General features: G+C 35.2%; 1 protein-coding gene across 13 annotated transcripts in view; it reads left to right on the top strand.

Moving 5' to 3' along the window:
- KDM6A (lysine demethylase 6A) overlaps positions 1 to 21,501 on the top strand; it is a 203,804-nt gene that overhangs the window by 107,105 nt on the left and 75,198 nt on the right. For all 13 annotated transcript variants that reach the window (XR_006609506.1, XM_045089484.1, XM_045089481.1 and 10 more), the window contains exons 6-8: positions 2,371 to 2,491; positions 13,971 to 14,025; positions 18,273 to 18,307. Coding sequence is in view for 12 of the 13 variants with exons in the window: in XM_045089484.1 (XP_044945419.1) it covers positions 2,371 to 2,491; positions 13,971 to 14,025; positions 18,273 to 18,307 (211 nt within the window). In the remaining variant the exon portion in view is untranslated. The remainder of the gene's footprint in view (positions 1 to 2,370; positions 2,492 to 13,970; positions 14,026 to 18,272; positions 18,308 to 21,501) is intronic.

Consider the following 21,501-nt stretch of genomic DNA (forward strand, 5'->3'; position numbering starts at 1 on the left):
GTAAGATGTCTGCACCAAAGGTACCTATAGAGTAAAACACCTCTACAAATTTAGGGATTCAGAGAAAAGGCCAGAAATAGAGAATAAGAAGGATTAGGAAATAATTTCTCCCGAGGGCTTGCTACTGATGCTCTGTGTTGTCCTTACTGCTTTTCTCACATGCCCTTCCTTAGACAGTTTTTCTTTAACTTCTTTTTTTTCTCCTTTATTTCTTTTCTTTGCTGTCTTTCACTTCCCTCCTTTTTCTTTCATATCTTTGATTCAGGCCTGCCTGGGTTTTTTATTGGCACATGTGGACATTGCTTAGTTTTGACCATTCCACAAGAGTTATCTGACCCATCTCATAAATTAAGGTTCATTAGGATTTTGTAAAGTATTACCCTCAATTTTTATTATTATAAAATATAACATACTTAAAAATGTATAAACAGAAGTATACATCTTAACATGTTATATATAAAATTAGGTCAAGAAATAAAAAATTGCCTTTTAGCCCAAAAGTTTCCCCCAAACTCCTGCATACCCTTTCCCAGTTGTATGCTGGTTTTTTTTTTTTTTTTTTAAGATTTTATTTATTTATTTGACAAAGAGACACAGCGAGAGAGGGAACACAAGCAGGGGGAGTGGGAGGAGAAGCAGCGTTCCCGCAGAGCAGGGAGCCCGATGTGGGACTCGATCCCAAGACACTGGGATCGTGACCTGAGCCACCCTGGTGCTCCTATCCTGTTTTAATTGGCCTCATTTACAGCTGCAGTTGTTCTCTTCCTAACCTTTTATGTGCTGAGCCCCACCCCCCAATAATTGCCTGTTTTGTTAGAAGGTGGTAGCACTAGTCATGACCAGGAGAACAATAGAGGCTGAACTGTACCTCCTCCTATGAGAAAGCTTTGAGAAAAGTACAAAGACAATGTCTTAAAAACACGCAGATGTGTATTTTGAAGTCTGAGAGAAATAGAAAGCTGCCTTTGAATGAGAATGGTAATTTACACCAATTCTTTTCTGTCAGGTCTTTGGCTCCCCTCTTCTACCTGTACACATCAGATAATAAAACACATATACACTCACCCATTTAAAAAGTGATCTAACACATAGATCCCAGCCTCCTCTTCAGGAAGTAGTATTTTACCAGATATAAAAGTATCTGATGCCAGACCTATTGCACCCACCCTCACAATAAACATTACTCTTTAGAACCCTTAATTTTATAATAACCATGTACATAGACCCACACAGTTTTTTTGGGAAATAGATAATGCATGAATCAAAATAAAGTTACTTAAAGGACATCAGGGATATTGTGCTCTGTTTTGTGGTATAATATTATGAACTTTTTATATAAAAGATTGACTTTTTAGAATTCTCTAAGATTCTAAATAGCCACCTTAAGATAAATAGAGGCAGGGAATGGTTGATAAAAAGCTTTGTGAAGAATATATTAGCTGGTACTTGGGATAAGCCTTAATTAAATATTGTAGAGAGATTTAAAATGATGCTCAACTTACTGTTACATCTGTTATTACAATTTTCAAAATTCAAAGTAGACATTTTTCCTTGTCATGATTTTAATTTTTTAGTAAGTAGTATATCTACATGAACAAATTAAGGTGTATAAAAATGTATTCAGTGAAAAGTGTTCTTTCCTTATGCTGTATTTGCTCTACTGGTAATCAAGACCATTTATAAAAGTTAAATTGTGAATTTGGGGTGAAAATAGGACAAAAGACCAATGGAAAGTGATAGATGATAAGAGAACCCAGAAACAAACCTACATAAATATGGACATTTAATTTAGGACAAAGTGGCACTGCAGAGCTGTGGTAAGGATGGTCTTTACTACAAATGATGCAGGGGCTCTTGGATATCTGTATGGAAAAAATGAAATCTGAATTCACACCGTATAAAGAATAAGGTACACATGGATTATAAATCTAAATATGAAAGATAAAAGTTTTAAATGAACACTTATTCTTATAGATTAGACTAGAAACAGTATTAATCTTTCTGCTTTAAAAAACAAAACTATAACTATCTGTCCTACCTCTGTTTCCCCTAGGAAATTCCAGAAACAATGAAATCAGCTATTTAAACTGAGAATTTTATTAAGCCATAAAATATTATTTGAATAATTGTGATTATACATGCATCTGATCTTTCTTTTCCCTTTATATTATATTAGGTGATATACATTCAATTATATAAAAGACCCAGGTGCCACTGCCCAGTCTTTTTTTTTTTTTTAAATAATATAGTCACGTAAAAGAAATTTTCTTTAAAACCGTATTGCATAAAGCAGAAGTTTTACTGTGCTACCAAGCAAAAATTCATGCAAGTGTTAAAAAGTTAAGATATCTTATGTCTATATTCTTTCAGGGCAATTAAAGCATTTCAGGAGGTGCTTTATGTTGATCCCAGCTTTTGTCGAGCCAAGGAAATTCATTTACGACTTGGGCTTATGTTCAAAGTGAATACAGACTATGAGTCTAGTTTAAAGGTAGGTTTTTGGGTTTTTTCCAAGATACAATGTTTTACTTTGTGGATTTTTGTGGGGATGGGTTGTTGTTAAATATTAGAGCATTGAGAAATGTTGGAATTTATACTCCTACTTCAAAAGAAAATTTGAAAATTTAGGTGAAAGAACTGTTTTATTAGCTGTGAACCAGAAGATACACAAGATTGGATTTCAGGGTACAAAGTAGTTACGATCCTAAGACATAGGTAACTGATGATACCCTTTCTTTCTTTCTCTCTTTCTTTCTTTCTTTCTTTCTTAGTTTTAATTGAAGTTTGTCATCAGGACAAACTTGAAGGTTTCAATCTCAGTTTGGACATCTAAATCAATCCACTATAAGTGATTGGCCAGCATAGAGTTCAGGTCCAGCTGCGTAATGGTGCTGTGTCTGTGATCCCATCCTGGCCTATTTATTTACATGGGTCTCCCCAGAAATCTGTTGACCTCTACCATCTACCAGTAGGGCACATCTCATATATCTAAATTATTAAAATGTATTCTCTGCAAGTCATTTGAATTGCCGGTTTGTGAATATAAACATTGTTAGGAAAAGATAATACATTGTTGTTCAAATATTTTACTTACTATGGAAATATGATATTTTTTATTTTTTTTTTTTAATTGAGTTTCTTGTGCTGTCTGTGCCATCACTTTAGGTCTTTCTGAGCTTTGGAAAATAGTGCTTTCCTGTGCAATGAAAGCATTGCTTTTTGAAGGATTAGAAGTTCTAGGAAAAAGTTTAGTTCTTGTGGATTTAGGAATGTAATGGTTGCTATGTTCTAAATATCTCCATTGCAGATTATCTTGATCCTGAAGGGCAGGGAGGGAGATAAAGAATGGTAAAGAGACTTTACAGTAGGTTGTAATTTGAATTTGCTACTAAGGTACTATTGAAGGTTTTTTAAAAACTGTATTGTTCTAAAGCTTTAAAGTAGACAGTTACGAACCTACTGTTTCTGTCTTTCATGGGTTCAGTGCTGATGATAAGAAAGAGTGTTTTACAACCCAAAACACTAAAACAAGTAGATTGTGAAGTATTTTGATTACACAGTTGTCAAAGGTAAGTGCAGTTTGAGGAATTGGCGCCAAGGTAAAATTAGGTAGTGTGGAAAGTAAAAGGATGCCTGGAAATAGCCGGATTTCTTCAAATATAGAGCAGCACTTCTCACACAGTGGACCCTTGAACAACATGGGGGTTATGGGCATCAACCCCAGCCCCCAAGTAGAAAATCTGTGTGTCAGGATTCCTCATCAATGTAACTACTGATAATCTACTGTTGATTGGAAGCCTCACCTGTACCCTAGAGTTAGTTGCTTAACACATACTGTACATATATATCAGGTACTGTATTCTTAAAATGAAGCAAGCTAGAGAAAAGGAAATGTTATTAAGAAAATCATAAGGAAAGGAAAATACATTTGTGGGAAAAAAAAAAACAAACCCATAAAAAGCAAACCTGTATATAAGTGGGCCCATGGAGTTCAAAACCTGTGTTCAAGAGTCAACTGTATACTGTGGGATGTGAGTGGATTTGAAATGGAAAATATGCCACCTTGCATATTTTAACCTCCTCTTGGACATTCACAATATACATTAGCTAAGAGATTCTTAAAATGTCTAATAATACAAAATAAATTTATTTGATCATTTTATAATATTGTCACAATATAACTATTATATGTGGCATACATGTTTTTGATAGCAGCTTGGGTAAACCATGTTGCTCAGGAAATATATTTGAATGGAAAAGATAATCACATAATGTCCCATGTTATAGAATTTGGCTGTCTGAACATCAGTAGTGTCTTACAGAATTCTGTGGATGCGGAAGCTCTTGTTCCCACGAAGGTGGCGATAACTTAAAAATGTTTTTTTAATTGAGGGAAACAGTGTTGGACAGTGTTCCAACTCCATTGAGTTGAAAGTGTTCCTGCTTACTCAGGTTCAATAGAGACATCATGTGTACACTTTTGTTCAGGCATCAAGGCTAACAAACCTTCAAGTCAGCAATTTTAGCAGAATTGTTTTAAGTACAGTCTTCTTGTTAAAATATTTGATAATCATCCTGATCTTTATTTCATTTATGTGAACAGAGAAAAGAATTTTAGGAGTCCTTCCTATTTCTCTTCCCCATAATGAGAAGGTTGCCTTTGATCTTTACCTCATTTTGACATTGGGGTTTTGTTTGTTTGTTTGTTTGTTTTTAAGACTTCTCTCTCTAGTGTTCCTTGTTTCCAAAAGAAGAATTTTAGGCATCATCATTTTCAGTCAAGGAGGAGGTATTTCAGTATAGTATTCTAAGTGCTTATCATTTAATGCAAATGAAGGTAGGAATCAGAAGGAGTGATTTGTCCCTCCCCTTAGTTTGCCTCCACTTTTCCTAAAGTGGACTGGCTAGTACTTTAGTTTCATATGGATAGATGTGGAACCTCTGGTGACTTTTCCACTACTAAAGCTGTTTCCTAGAAGCACATTTCTTGGTATAGATAACCAGAAACTTTAGAGACTACCAACTGAAGCTGATTAAAATAACAGTAAAAAAGTAGCTTGTATAATGTGAAGTGTAAACTTCAGGATTGGTTGATTCAGCTGATACAAGGTTTCATCAGGGATTCATTTTCTTCTCTGTTCTGTGTTGGCTTATTCTGAAACCTGGTTGCCAGGTACAATCAAAGTGAAATGTAGAAAACCCTAAAAACCCCACCAAAGAACTATTAGAAATAATAAATGAATTCAGTAAAGTCAAAGGATACAGTCAAAGTGAGATGATTCATTTTTCATGTCTCATATAGAAGGATATTATAGAGTAGTGGTGTAGGTGCTTAGAATAGTGCTGGCATATGATAAGTTCTCAGTAAATATTTGATCATTCATGTCATAAAGGAGAAAGATCCTGAGTTCCTGTTGTTGTCTTCGAGAATACTTCTCTCTTCATCTCATTGGCCAGAAATGGGCCATTGGCCATTCTCTATTGATTCCTTGTCAAAGATGTGGTTGCTCTTAAACCATTTAAGCCCAGTGGAGCAGGACTCAATTTCCTGAATGCACTGTTCTTGTCTGATGGAGGAGTGAGGGGTGGATAAAAAGAGTATTTTGGTGTGGGCTGGTATGGGCAGTCTGTCCATTATAGATCAGGTTTTCTCCACCTCATTTTCTTTTACTACCCTTGAAGAGGAATATAGCATATACAGGTTCTCAATGATAAAATAAAATGCAGTTTATTTTTGTAATAGATTTCTTATTTTCATCTACTACAGGAAATGGATTTCAGGGCCTCCTGTTTTGTTTTTATCCCTGGTAATAACTTTTTTTTTTTAACCAAAATGTATCTCTGAAACAGATTCATTCTGTTTTGGTACTATGTAAACAGCTCTCAGAGCAAGCAAATTTGGTTTTAAAATTTGACCGTACCATGGGACTAATTGCGTGACCTTGGGCAAGATGCTTAATTCTTTTGAACGTCTTTGAGTCTGTAGTACTGGAGTAACCATCCCCACTCTACAGCATTGTTGTAAAGATTAAATTTATAGACATATATACGTATACATACATCCACACATATATACATACATATATAGATATATGAAAGTATCTGACAAGATTTTTCAGCCCCCTCTTTTTTAGTCCCCAGTTTGTCTATATCTAAAACTCCTCAATTTGGGACCAGTGTAGATACATTTGTGAAATCCATTTGCCCATCCTAGAATTTAATACTTGTATTTTTGCTACTCTGCCCATCCTCGGAAATGTGAAGTTATTGCCCAACTTACTTTTCAAAGATACGGCTTTACTTTTCCGTTATATTGGCCAATAAGGACTTCATGTTTAGTGAGTCGTAGGAGTATCAATTCTTAATTTATTAACTAGTTTAATATTATCTGAACCAGAGTCCATTCCAGGGTGACATTTCTACATGGTGTTTATTGTTTTTCTTCCCTGCTTGAGATAATATGCCCCCTAGGTGGGTTCGGTTGCCTCTTGAACACCATATAATTAATTCAGAATTTTATTTCATTACTTTCTAATGGTGTTAATGATAATTGGTCACATTTGTTGCGTATTTGTGGCAGTGTATGAGCATTACTTCAATAAAAGTACACTAATTTTGACAAATGGTTTTATATAATGCCTCTAATTTTCACATCCTGACAGACTCTTAATTATTTCCTTCATGTGAAGGAAGGAAATGCAAAATAAGATGTAATAGCAGTTCTTTGGTCGTTAATGCCAGTGTATCTATTTAATTTAATGAAGATTATTTAGAAATTCTCCCTAATATTTACATATTTAAGTTTCCCTAGACTGTGTCGACATTGGAACTTTTTTGGTTTTTAAAGATAAAGAGTATGGCTTTTTAATGGGAACCTGTGGGTAATTGGCTGGATACCAGTGTAAGTTCCTTCATAATTTGGTATTTAAAGATGGTAAGTGCTGATTTGAAGTGTTGCTGTGAAAGAGGTAGGAAGACGAGAATTGCAGAGACAATGCAAAGGAAAAGGACTGAACTCAAATGAGACTTAGATGTTAGTTTGGCATTGCACCAAGTGCCGAGTATTCCCCCCCCCCCCCGAGTATTTCTTGAGTAGATAGATAAATGGAAGAGGCTATAAAAATGATAAATGCCTCAAATAGGATGGGCTGGAAGAGCTGGGGGGGGGGCTGCTGGAAAGGCTGGTTTTATTTATCACCTTTTAACAGAATTTTTTTTTTTCTAGACAGAGTGGCAGTGCATATGTTTTCTCCACATGTTCCTGTTCACCAGTTCTTTCAGCTCGTCTCCCCTCTACTATTATATGTGGCATGAAACTGCTGAGTGAAATAGCATTTCCACTTTTTTATTCTTTTTTACCTTACTTTTTCTCTGGGAATTGCTTCATTTCCAGGCTTCTGATTTCATCTTAGACCCTTTATAGACTCAGGACTTTCATTGTCATATTTTTTTATGACAAGATATTGAGGCAGAAGAGATAACTATAGGCATGAGGACATAGATTTCCTTTTGGAAACCACTTTTGGAATCTATGAAAATGCCTCCTTTTTTAAAAATGTAGAATAGATGAGTCATTTAATTAAGATACTGTGAACTCTTTGTATTATAAAAATACTTGCTGAGAATTTGTATGCTATTAATTAATTTTAATCGCACCTTAAATTTCTTTCTTTCTTTTTTTTTTTTTTAAGATTTTATTTATTTATTTGACAGACAGAGATCACAAGTAGGCAGAGAGGCAGGCAGAGAGAGAGGAAGAAGCAGGCTCCCCACTGAGCAGAGAGCCCGATGTGGGGCTCGATCCCAGGACCCTGAGATCATGACCTGAGCTGAAGGCAGGGGCTTTAACCCACTGAGCCACCCAGGCGCCCCACACCTTAAATTTCTAAAATACTTGTAATATTCTTTGTAATAGTTAAAACTTCCTTGTTGAAGTTTTACCAGCATATTTTTATTAGTTCAGGTATCTGAAGATCATGAAAGTTGCTGTTACTTCTCCATGCTTGCCCCTGCCCTATTTAGTACTTCATGGTGCTCAATAGCTTAACTCTCCTAGCTGGCATTTTGAAAATTTGAATTCTTTGGAAATTGTTTTATTTAGATAAAATTGACATATGACATTGTGTAAGTCCTAAGTGTCCAGCTTGTTGATTTGATGCATTTATATGTTGTAGTGTGATTACCACTGTAACATTAGCTGGCACCTCTATTACATCACGTAATAATTATTTCTTTTTTGTGGTGAGAACAATGAAGGTCGAGTCTCTCAGCAGCTCTGGCATTTATGATACAGTATTGTTGACTGTAATCTCTGTGCTGTGCATTAGCTCTGTAAGACTTAGTTATCTACTAGTTGCATGTTTGTACCTTTAAACAATATCTCCTTAATTCTCACATCAGCAGTGGAACTCAGCTTACCTGAATGAAATACCACTGTTCCTTTTTGGCAAAGATGGTCATTACTGTTTACTTTGTCTTCTGTCCATTTTTACTTATTTGTGGGCACAAATGATTGCCCTGTTTATTCCTTTTTCCTATACTCTTTAACTTGTACTTTTCCTTTTAATCTTTCCTAAATACTATTCTCTACTATGAGTTGATCTCCTAATTGGTTTATCTAGCCACCACATAATGCTTTCTCCACTTCACATTGCCTGCCCAGTTTCATTTTTCCATTTGCTACTTACTTCTGCCTTGAGTTCTAGTACATATTTGCTTTAAGTGTAAGCTCAAAAATGCATGTTTGAAAAGGACATGACTGCTCATAGATGTGCAGTCACCTTTCTCTGATATGGAAGAGTTAGGGTGAGTCCAGGTTTCCCTGTTCAGTTTTATCTCCTCAAATATATTTTAACTATAAGAAATCATTTCTAATCAAAATGTGTTTATTTTTGGTATTTACCCATAACTATTTAAATTTATGGTGTAAATATTTTGGTCTTCAAATGCAACTTTGTGAAATATTCAGTGTGTCTAATGCCACATTAAAAATAGAGGTTATGTTCCAAAACAACATTTTATCCCCTTTATAAAATATATATCATGTTCGCTTTGTATTTGTTACTGGTGTAAATATCAGTCTTAATTTTGATGTGAAAACAGATTGATTGTACACTGCTTGATTTTAAGAGCTTAGGAAACAAGTCATCCTGTATTCTGATCATTTTTATACACAGTATTAGACACATACTAGAACCAGTGTTTTAAAATTTCTAGTCAATTTTATACCTTTCGTAAAGCATGATAGAAATGAGTTGGGAGACTAGGTAGGAGGACACTGTTAACAGGAAAAAAAGATGAGCAAGATCCATGGGATAAATGGGTTCTCAGTGGATGGATGGATGAATGAGAGGTAATACATTCAGTAGATCATAAGGGTTAATTTATTAACTGATTCAGTGTGGAAACAAATTCCTCATTTATTGACTTAATTCATTTTTCTGTTAACTAAAGTAAGTGATAAAGTAGCAGCAGGTTTTGGGATTGGGAGGTGGAAAGACTCTGAGTGGCAATAAGTCCTTTGGGAGTAGTTGAGATGGAAGTACCTGAGGCATGTCAGATGTTGTATAGACCGACAGAAGTCTGGAGCCATAAAGAAGGACTGTGAAAAGAAAATAAGATTTTGAACATCTTCAGTATACGGTGTCTTTTCTTTTACTTCCTTGTTAAGGATACTTTTAGAGGACTCCAGATTGGAGACTTCTTTTTTAACTGAAGATTGCCAGGATCCATTAGCTATTAGTTACTGGCATGCAGTAGAGTTTCTCTTCAAAACAGTCGTAATAATCTTGTATTACAGAGAATCAGAAGAACTTGAGTTTGAGGGCTTTGAAAGAACCTCAACCAGATCAGCTTATCCAGCAGTATGACTCATAACACCCTACCAGAACTTTCTGCTTCTAGTTCTGTATCTCACTTTCAGAGACCGAATCCTTGAAGTACTATCACATCCCAGGACCTTTCCCTAGTCTCATCCATTTATCATAGACTATTAGGTTTAGGAATGAAGTTGTTGGTTTTAATTCATTGTGGCAATCTGTAACAATGAAAAGGAAAAGAACCACTTGACTTGGAAGAGTACACAACCTCTCTTCCCTCTTCTTTCTTAAAATGATCCATAAAACCCTCTTTCGTAAGTGTTGTGTAAAAATAACTTGTTTCCTCAGCCTGAAGTACCTCTTTTCTTTTTTCCCTCATTTACACCCTTTGGGTTACATTATGGAATTGTCTTAAACTTCTAAAAGACTGTGTCTACACTAATTAAATAGAGACGACAGTATCGACTACACCCACCTCATCTGCATAGTCTGAAGTAAAGTTTTGGGGAGCAAGTACACAATTTAAAAACTAAAATAGTGGCATTTAACCCTGATTGTGCATAGGAGTAACTCGTAGAAGCTTTTTTTTTGTTATCCCTAGCCCACTGAGTCAGAACATCCAAGATTGAATCTCGAATCCAAACATTGCTCTAAATTTTAATAACTTATAAATTTTAATAACTTACACACACATAAGTAATTTGTTAATTACCACAAAAAAAGTTTTATCACTGCTTGTCTTCAGGATTGGGAATATAGTTGAAGGGTTCTACAATTGAAAAGATTTGTGAGATAATCACAGACTATACAGCTAGAACTCTTAAACAATTTGAAAAGAAAGTCTTGAAATCTCAGTTTTATGTGTTAATTACATGAATATAGATTGTCCTCCTCCAGTTAGAAATCAGGTTCCTTAATCTATATAAAGCAAAATGCTATGAAGTTATTTTGAAATATTGAACAAATCAAAAGCTTTTAAAACAAAAGGTGACTTTGGTAATTAAGATGTCAACAGAAATTTTTATGAATAGATCCTTTTTGTTAAATTGGACCAGAAGTGCTCTATAAAAAGAAAATTGCCATAACATTAAAAAAATATGTTAGGTAAATCTTGCTTGGAAATTAATTTTCTGTAGAATGTTTTCTGCCTTGAGGTTTGTATATAGTCTTTGAACTGCAGAAGCCTCTACCGCATGATAACTATTCCACACAGCAGTAGTCAGTTTCATTACTGAAGTATTTCCGTGCGAGGTGCAGGTGTTTCTTAGATTCTTCTGTTGGTTTGCACGGATGGGTGCTGGATATTTTACCATGGTATTTTCAGATCTCAGGGCTGATTATTATAATTGATAGTCATTTCTGCTGGCTTATATGTTAATAGGTATATCTATTTTACATCTGGTTTAGATATGAAAAAGAAACTCTGAGGTCATGTTCTCCCCACCCCAGTCTTTCATTTCCCTTCAGTTTATTGGAAGTGTATCATTGTTTTTCTTTTTATGGGGTAGTTTTATGTGGCTTTTCTTAGTTTCTTATACTTAGTAATTATTCTATAAGTTCCTTCATTTTCACATGTATGTTTTTGAATATATTTCTGTTGCCAGGTAATTTTTCTATATTGTCACTGTTTGGAAATACTCAATATTTCATGATGTTGTGGATTTGAAAAGGTACATCACTGGCTTCATTGGTGCTTTTAAGATTGATTAATACTTACATATAACATGGTCCAGAATTGCTTCTGCCAGGTTTCATTGCAGGGCTTTGCATATTGATAGATGAAGTGTAGTCTAGGCAATTCGAATTATGCATCTCTCTGCTTTTTGTGACATGTCTTTGTAATGGTAAAACTTAAATACTGCCATCTTGAAGTCTTTCTTTGCAGGTCAGTTTGTATCCTTTGATGGCTCAGTTAGGAAAAGTGTCTTCTCTTCTTTATGTATGCCGATGGGATAAATTAGACTCAGAAGTGTAGTACAATCTAAATGTGTGGCTACTGTGCTGCTGTTTTTGCCCAGGGGAAGGCAAGTGGTTATAAAGCAAGCTTTGCTTTCATAATGCTCACTTTTTATTTTCTTTATTGAGATAGAGTTGATACACAGTGTTATATTTGATTCAAGTATACAAATACTCAGTTAAATAGTCTGGTTTCTGTTGCTGTGATAGCACATTAAAGGGTTGTTTGAGCGTATATACAGTCTGCTTAGTAGGCCAAGGCAGAATAAATGCAGTTCTTTGTTGTTTTGTTTCTTTTTAATAAAAGCAGTTCTTAAAGTGTTCAGATGTTGGAATTATTTTTTTTAACTTAGTCAGCCATGCCAAATAAGTTTCACTTTTGTTTCGTTGACCATTGTATTTCTAGTGCCTGCATTGTCCTAAGGGCATTATAGATAACTTGACAAACATTTGTTAAATGAATTAAATATTTACTACTTAAGGGTCATAGTCATTTTGTTAGTGGTTTTCCCATTCAGAATATTACAGCCCTTAAATTTTAAAGAGTACTGCAAATGTAGGCCAGCCTCATGCTTGCACATAACACATTTGTGAAGGAATATGATAGCTACTGTGTTCATACCAAACAGTTCCTTCTAACCTTCCTTTTACTTTAACACCGGTAGCTGACATTAGTTTATTTTTGTTAATTGAGGGTTCTCGTTGACCAAGTGCAGTTTTGTTCATTCTGTATTGAAATACAGTACTGAAAACTTGCTAATCATTCTTTCTCTTGATAAAGTCTTTTTCAGTTTGTCCAGTAGTTATAAAAAATACAACTATTTAGCTATTTGGATTGTGGATAGGAGTGAGCTTATTGTGGTCAACTTTTTTTTTTTTTTAAAGATTTTTATTTATTTATTTGACAGAGATCACAAGTAGGCAGAGAGGCAGGCAGAGAGAGAGAGGAGGAAGCAGGCTCCCCGATGAGCAGAGACTCCGATGCGGGGCTCAATCCCAGGACCCTGGGATCATGACCTGAGCCAAAATGACCTGAGCCAAAGGCAGAGGCTTTAACCCACTGAGCCATCCAGGCACCCCTGTGGTCAATTTTTTGAAATGGGTTTACACTCTGGGTGGTTATTACTTTTAATGCTAAAATCTTGTAGGGACTCAGAAAATTTGAATATACATGTATGGAAATAATTTTTAGAAGAGTTCAGAGAGATGTACTTTTTTTTAATCCTAAGGATTTTATACCAACTCTAGTACTTGTTTCTTTTTTTTTCTTAGTTTATATACTAGGTTTAATGTTGATAAAGTAGATGTCAAATGTTACTCCGTGTTCTTGATTGTGATTTGTATTCTTAGAAATTAGTGTTATACATGTATTTTTTTGGTGAGGCTGATAATGATGTTATTATACATGGATATTGTAAAGTTAGTGGTTTAATATTGCCTACACAAAGAATAGTAGGTGCATTCTAAAAAGATAATTATATTTCATAGATGAACTTCAAGATAGGCTATTTGATGCATTCCTGGTACTATTTCAAGTAGTTTTAAAAGGCACCATGTACAGGGGCCCCTGGGTGGCTTAGTTGGTTAAGCATCTGCCTTCGACTAGGGTCATGAACTCAGGATTCTGGGATCAAGCCCTGCAGCACACTCCCTGCTCAGTGGGGAGTCTGCTTCTCCTTTTCCCTCCCCCTGCTTGTTCTCTCTCCCTCTCTCTCTAACAAATAAATAAAATCTTAAAGCACCAGATAAAATGATTATTGGAGAATCAATAAGGGTAGATAGTGTTAGCCTTATATTGTCATATATTTCATTTGTTTCTGAAGTTCATGTCTCATTTTGAGATAAACAGTGGTGTTCTGACATTAATACCATTAAACTTTTACTTTGTTTTTAAAGTAATGATTAAGCTATTTAAACTGCTCTATAGCTGATACTGTTTACTTGAAGTTTCATAAAAACAGTTATACATAGGATAATTTGATAAAGTTTTTAATTCTACATTCTCAGCTGTCTCAAGAAAGTAACCCAGCAGCCTGTTATCAGCAATAAATGTACAAAGTGATTCTAGTTGGTTGTCCAGTATGTTCTATTTGCATAGCGTAGTTTCATGATTATGTTAAACTTTTTATACCTGAAAATTAAGACACATTTATATGACTCAATTTAGTGCACTGATTTTCTCATCTCTTCTTGCAGCATTTTCAGTTAGCTTTGGTTGACTGCAATCCCTGCACTTTGTCCAATGCTGAAAGTAAGTATTTTTAAGTAATAGTTTTCTACATGTATTCAGATCACCTCATGGCAAATAGTAGTAATGATGATGATGTTGATAGTGATGCTAGTGATAAGGTCCTGTGTAATTTTTCTTCTCGAATTGTTGGATCTAACTGTATTGGTTGCCATGGCTACTTGTACAAATGGAACATGTGAGACCAATTATTGTGAAAAGCTTGTGTCTAAAATAGATATGCCAGTGAACTGCATTGTTGAATTAAAATTGTCTGTACTAATGAACAAAATTGATTATTTGTGCATTAATTATATTGTAGATGAATTGGGGGATTAAAAATGGGGTTTACCAGTCTTTTAGGAAAAATGAATATGCAGAGATTCTTAAGTGATTAGCTGACTGATTCCTGCTGTGTGGTATTAAAAAAATGATTGATAATTATGAATCCATTCTTTGTTTTTTATTGTAATTTTACATATATATAAAGTTTGAAGCGACAGTTTTCAATTAATTAAAAAGGAATGTGTGTGAAAAACATCTTCTGCTGCAGTGGGTTGTTTGTTTTGTTTGTTGTTGTTTTTTTGTTTTTTGTTTTTTTTCTTTTTTCCCCCAGGCAGTTATTTTCTGCTTCTGTATGTGTTTCTTTCCAGAAGCAGTTTGGTTTGATTATGATGTGTTTATCAATAAGTATGTGTTGGCATGTTTAGTATAAAGCAGCCAATAAAAGTTTTAAGGATATTCATTGAGTTCAAGCTGGATTTCTTTAAAACTTTCTTGAAAAATGGGTATAAAAAATTGAATCATTCTTAATGAAAATTTCAGGTCAAAGGATTCTAGGTATTTTGCTCTGAGTGACTCATGTTCTAACGCTAGAGAATGCCATTAAGTGAAAAGTAGTGTCAGTGTTAAAAATGCCTAAGAAAATGATGGAGTACATGAAAAAGGCTATAGAAATTAGGATGTAACTTGATATTACATGAATTAAGACCTGGTTTGAATGAAATCATCATCTAAACCAGACCAATTATCTCTTACTACTAGAGGCAGTTTTCTGAGAAAACATAAAAGATTTCTGTTTTCTTAAAATGAAACTGATCAGTGTATTGGCAGAACAAATGGTGGGAAGGTAACAAGTGCAGCAATATTTTAGTTTCTAAGATGAGATTAGATTAGAATTTAACTTACTGAAATGTTAATTTATATTTCCTTAATTATATAGGAATGAGAAAACAGCTCCTTTTCATTTGATTGATTATATCTAGTATCTTAAAGCAAAGTCTCGTAACTGACTAATATGTCAGTTTGAATGATAACTTCAGAGCGATGTTTCATAAATGCCAAACTAAATATTTTGGTAAATCCTCATCCTCACTTTATTCTGTCCTGTTGAAGTTAAATCTCAGTTGTAAGTCATTGCTCTTGCTTGAGGGGAGAGCACCTACATCTGTAGAATGAGCACCGTTGGACAGAAAACTACCTGTTGAACATGAAGAGGATGATTTGAACCATAATGAATACATCTTTAAGTTTACTCTGTCTCTATCTCTGTTGGTTGTTGAGAAAGGAAATAGGAGGGAGGGTGACCAACATCCTGTTTTTCCTAGGACTGAGGAGTTTGCCTGGTTTCAGGACTTTCTGTGCTACAAGGCTGGTTACTGTGATGGAAGGGAATGTGCTTTATTTAGAGACATTAGGCCATTATAATTCAGTTGATTTGGGTAGTTTATTTTAGGCTGTCTCTGTGTGATTACATGATAACCACAATAATGGCTGATGTCTTACAGAGCACTAACAAATGTAGACGATGTACTTTCAGCCAGGTATTATTACTATTGAAGTACCAGGCTCTTACTATCTTTGCAAAGCTTATTTCTCTTTGAATTTTTAACATCATCACCTATTTGTGCATGCCAGAGACCTTGACTGTTCTTTGAAATCTTACATATTACTTGTGATACTGCAAAGATCAGAAGGTTATAGAAAGGAAAGTAAGCTTTTAAAAAAATGTCTATATGAGATATTTTTATCTTATGGCACAATTCATTGATGCAATTAAAAAGTAAGTATATATACTTACTGCTTCTAGAACTTTTTAAGAGGGGTTAATTACAGTTGGTGTTTTAAAAAGTAGAATCGTGGCGTGGTGAGACTTTATTATATGATGGCCCCTTGGGATAAAATTGTTTCCTCTAGATTTAATTAATTCTTTTCATTCTAAAAATAATGTATAATTTCTGAATAAAGTTCATTTCAGAACATTTTAAAGCAATATTTGTTAACCATTTCCTCTTCTAATTGAGACGTGCCAAGTGGGGTTTTTTCTTAGTTGTATGGTTATGTTCCACTTGAAGAGGACTTCGAAGGATTTAAATATGTAGTGGTTTTCACATTACAAAAGATGACATTGGATTTAGTAATTCATTGCATAGGAAAGCCCTAGACAGAGGGGCAAGGGACTGAGCTAGGAGGAAGTTTGGGGTGATGGTAGGATGCTAGCTAGTTGCTGTTCTTTTCTTCCTTTTCACATTAATTCGAGAAGTAAGAAGATTGGGGAAGATGAGAATAGAGTTTTCCATCTCTTTCTCATTCTCTTAACCTGTAACCCAGTCTCTCTCCATTGATGTAGTGAGGTAAAATTTGGAACTGGAATCTGAAGGGAGAACTGTGTTGGAAAAGGGGGATGGAAAATAAGAAAAGCCCTCAACAGATACAGCAAGTTTATCTATATATGTAGAACTTTTATTATTATTTTTATGCATCGTTCACAAAAAGCTGATTTCATCTTCTAAAGATATTTTTATTTTGCTTCATCTCTGATTAGCTAATGTGTAATATTTAACAATTATTTATGGGAAGATGCAGTTTTACTTTTGATCTAAAAATGTTTGATTTTAAAGTTCATTAAGTATTTCATTTGTTTTGTTCTTTATGGTTACTTAGTTTAGTTCTTCCCAGATATTAGTCTAGGGAACAGGTATAAGAGTCTGTTGCAGAACTGATTAAAAAGGCGACTTTGCAGGGCATGTTCCAGGCACACTGAATCATAATCTCAGGAATCTCTATTTTTTTTTTTTTAAGATTTTATTTATTTGTCAGAGAGAGAGCGAGCACAGGCAGACAGAATGGCAGGCAGAGACAGAGGGAGAAGCAGACTCCCTGCCGAGCAAGGAGCCCGATGTGGGACTCGATCCCAGGACGCTGGGATCATGACCTGAGCTGAAGGCAGCAGCTCAACCAACTGAGCTACCCAGGTGTCCCAGGAATCTCTATTTTTAACAGGCTTCCCAGGTGCATCTTACAGTTAGAGGAATCACTGACAGAGTTAGTTCATGGTGCATTCAGCAGTGAATACTTGATGGTAGTCCTGTGGAACTTATTTTCAAGGATCCACACAAACATTTTTGCATATAAATTTGAAAGGCTCCCAGACTCCTGAAATCCAGGTAGATAGAACATTAAAAAAAAAAAAAAAAGAGTTGTCATTGAAGAATGAAACAGTATTGTAGTAGCTAGAATCCAGTTTTGATTCCTGGTTCATTGTTGGCTTTTGTTGAATCATTCATACTTTGGTGATGAAGTATGGAGAGCTGCAAACAAAAGCTGAACTATATTCTTACTTGATTTTCCAGACATATTTGTTCATCTTGGGACTGTTACTATTCTTGCCTTTTAAGTGGTTTTTGGCTTTTTTTTTTTTTTAAATAATTCTGAAGAACTGATAGAGAAATGCAACAACTCATTTCCTCTGTGTGATATTATGAGCATCATCCTGCTTCATGACTTCTTTATAAATGTTGTTATGAAATGTGGTATAAGGAATTAGAGCCTTTCTTTGGTTTATATATATATATTTTTTTCTAAATCAAATATTGACTTTACTATATTATTGACTTGGAACTCAGTGTTTAAATACCGTGTTTTGAAATGCATAGATTATAGGAGTTTTCTCTGTTTGCTTCATCTTGCAGTTTTGAACTTTGTAAGGAGTGTAGTCAACTTGCTATAGATTTTAATGTAAATTGTAATAATTATACTGACAAAATTTGATAGTGACCAACAGTGCCACCAACATGTGGCATATGTGGCGTCTTATGTTCATGTTCTTTAGTGTGTTTGCTTGTATAATGTTTTATTAAAAATAAAAGTTATGTCTCATTATTTAATCTCTATAGTGTAGATTGTGCTTATGTTTGACATTTTATATTATTACTTAATTTACCCCAAACACTATTATATTGGTATTGATTTTTTTTCCATCATCTTTGCAGTTCAGTTTCACATTGCCCACTTATATGAAACCCAGGTAAGTGTTTTAACTTACCTTACTTAAAAGTGATCACCTGTATCATTGTAAGTGAAGTCAGACATACATACAATTTAATGGGATTCTGAGCATTATCTCCTTCACATATTTTATATGCATTAAATGTGATTAAGATTTTACGTAGTGAAACAGTACTTGCTGTATATTAGAAAGTTTCATTTGATATGTTTGTCTCCAAACCTGAACTATCTGCAGCCTTTAATGACTATATTTAAGATTTCTCCTAACTCTTGATGTAGAATGCCTAGTTTTTTGCAGAACATTCATAGATAGTTGTTATAATGCATTGTTTTAGTTTTACTTTTTCTTAAGATTAAAATATTCCTTCCATGTGTCACCATTTGAAAGGCATAGTAGAGTCACCTCTTGATCTCAGTCCTTTTATGTTTGCTGTACTTGAAAAAGCCTTTTCAGTTTAATTTTAGAACATTTTGGTTTTGTGTATGGAAGATTTTACTAAGTTGTGTGATAAAAGATGTAACACATAGACATTTATTCTTGGCAGTGGGATGGAAAATCCATTATAAGTTGGTATGAGAGTAAAATATTAAGTAATCAGAGTTTACCCCAAATATAAATTTAAAACTACTTTTTGGGGAAAAATACTGTTATATTTGTACATCTATTTTTGTAAGGTGTGTTTAGTTTCAGGGCTACTATGAGTGGTACCAGGGGTGCCAGGATTCCTGGACACTTCATCTGCTCTCCTTCCCCCCCAAAACACACATGGGTGTGTGCCCACTGAGTAAGACTTTATGCACACTCAGGTTTGGATACCCTACTAATCTAGGGATTTTATCCACCTTGAGAAGATGCATGTGAGAATTTCATTACCTTGCGGATCAGTCTTCACCTGCCAGTGTTAATCCTAGCCTCTTGCCATCTGCTGATTTTTGCCAAATCAGCAAAGGTGCCAAGGTTAAAGAGGCTACAAAACTCAACTCCCTCTCCAGAGTTGTTCTTTCCATGGAGACTTCGCTCCTTCTGTTACTACTTCAGTGCTCTCTGCTGCCTTCAAAATGAGAAGTTCTGATTTTCTTTTTCCCCTAAAATTTTCTAGTTCTTAGTGAGATTACTGGTCTGTTACTAGCTGAAGCAGAGGTTTTCTCACTTTTAGTTTTTACTTTTTTATTTAGTTTTTTGAGGGGGGAGAGGGTTCAAGGGGGAGAAAGAGAAATCTGAAGCAGGCTCCAGGCCTAGTGTGGAGTTGGACATAGGGCTTGATTTCACGACCCTGAGATCACGATCTGAGCCAAAACCAAGAGTTGGGTGCTTAACTGACTGAGCTTCCCAGGCGCCCCATTCTCACAAATAAAATAATTCTTTATTTATTAAATTTTAAAGATTTTATTTATTTGACAGAAATCACAAGTAGGCAGAGAGGCAGGCAGAAAGAGAGAGAGAGAGGAGGAAACAGGCTCCCTGCTAAGCAGAGATCCTGATGCGGGACTCGATCCCACAACCCTGGGATCGTGACCCGAGCCGAAGGCAGAGGCTTTAACCCACTGAGCCACCCAGGTGCCCCTTTATTTATTTTTTTAAAGATTTTATTTATTTATTCATGAGACATGCAGAGGCAGAGGCAGAGGGAGAAGCAGGCTCCCTGCAGAGCAGGGAGCCTGAGGTAGGACGCTGTCCCAGGACCCTGGGATCATGACGTGAGTTGAAGGCAGATGCTTAACCAGTTGAGCCACCCAGGTGCCCTCTCACCTTTATTTGTTTATTTATTTATTTTTTTAAGATTTTATTTATTTATTTGACAGAGACCACAAGTAGGCCGAGAGGCAGGCAGAGAGAGAGGAGGAAGCCGGCTCCCCGCTGAGCAGAGAGCACGATGCAGGGCTCGATCCTAGGACCCTGGGATCATGACTTGAGCTGAAGGCAGAGGCTTTAACCCACTGAGCCACCCAGGCGCCCCTCACCTTTATTTTTAATGAGAGTTTTTGCAGGTCATGGAATTCTGTTTTGTTATTTGATCACTTTGAAATTTATATTCCATTGTCTTCTGGCTTTCATTGTTTCTGATGAGAAGTTGTTGGCATTGATCTTTTAATCTTGTGAAGGTACTGTGGGGACAGGGCCCTCCCTCCATTGATTCATTCATTTGGTAAATTTTAGTTCCTGTTAAGATTAAACAAAACAAAATGATGAGAACAGAATTTATGGCAGAGTATATAATTATTAGATGACAAAAGATGATACTGTAAGCATATGAAAAGATTGAAAAATCCCTATTCCAGTACTTACAACAAGGGTGTTCATTTTCAGGTAAAAATTTAAGAAAAGCAAAAATGCCTCCCTCTCTACCTAGCTATAGAATGTTACTTACAGCTGATTTATATGACTATATTTATGAATATAGAATTTTAAAATGTAAATTTAAGTAGTCATTCATGGTTAGTGGCTACTGCTAGGTAACCAAATAGTTCAGTGAAAGTTTCTTTATATAGAAAGTCTTCTGTTAATAAATGTAGAAATAATTTATTATCGCTTTATAAACCCTGAGGGCCCTGTCCTCACATTACCTTCATAGGATTATACAGGAAGACCATGATTAAGACAAAAGTGAGGGAATACTAATTTTAACAGGAGTGATTAAGGTAGGCCTCTCTGAATAAGAGTTACTTGGGCTGAGTCCTGAGTGGAGAGAAAGAGCCAGTGATAAAAGTCAGTTGGGGCTGATGGAGTGGAGTTCATGTGTGTTGCTGGGTCATTCTAATAAAGAGGTGTTACCAACTATAGTGGCTTTGTGGTACTGAATTTATGTTTGAAAGACAAAAAGGAGGCCTATTGTAGAAATGCAAGTGTAGGGTATTTTTTTTGTTTGTTTCTTTAAAATTTTTTTGGTTAAATTTCATCATAAATCTGGCTTGGGTTATTTTTCAGCTTTATTGAAGTGTAATTGGCAAATAAAATTAAGATACACTGCACAGTGTGTGATTTGATATACATACATATAGTGAAAGGTTTTCTCCCATCAAGTTAATTAACACACCCATCACCTCATATATGCCCTCTCCCCTGAGGTCCTACACATATATGATATCAAACACTGTTTGTCTTTCTCTGTCTGGCTTATTTCACGTAGCATAATGCCTTCCACGTTTATCCGTGTTGTTGTATATGACAGGATTTCCTTTTTTAACACTGAAATACTAGTCCATTATATTTAT

The sequence above is a fragment of the Mustela putorius genome, unplaced genomic scaffold (assembly GCF_011764305.1).
Source record: "Mustela putorius furo isolate JIRA1106 unplaced genomic scaffold, ASM1176430v1.1 tig00003836_pilon_pilon_pilon, whole genome shotgun sequence".
NCBI lineage: Eukaryota > Metazoa > Chordata > Mammalia > Carnivora > Mustelidae > Mustela > Mustela putorius.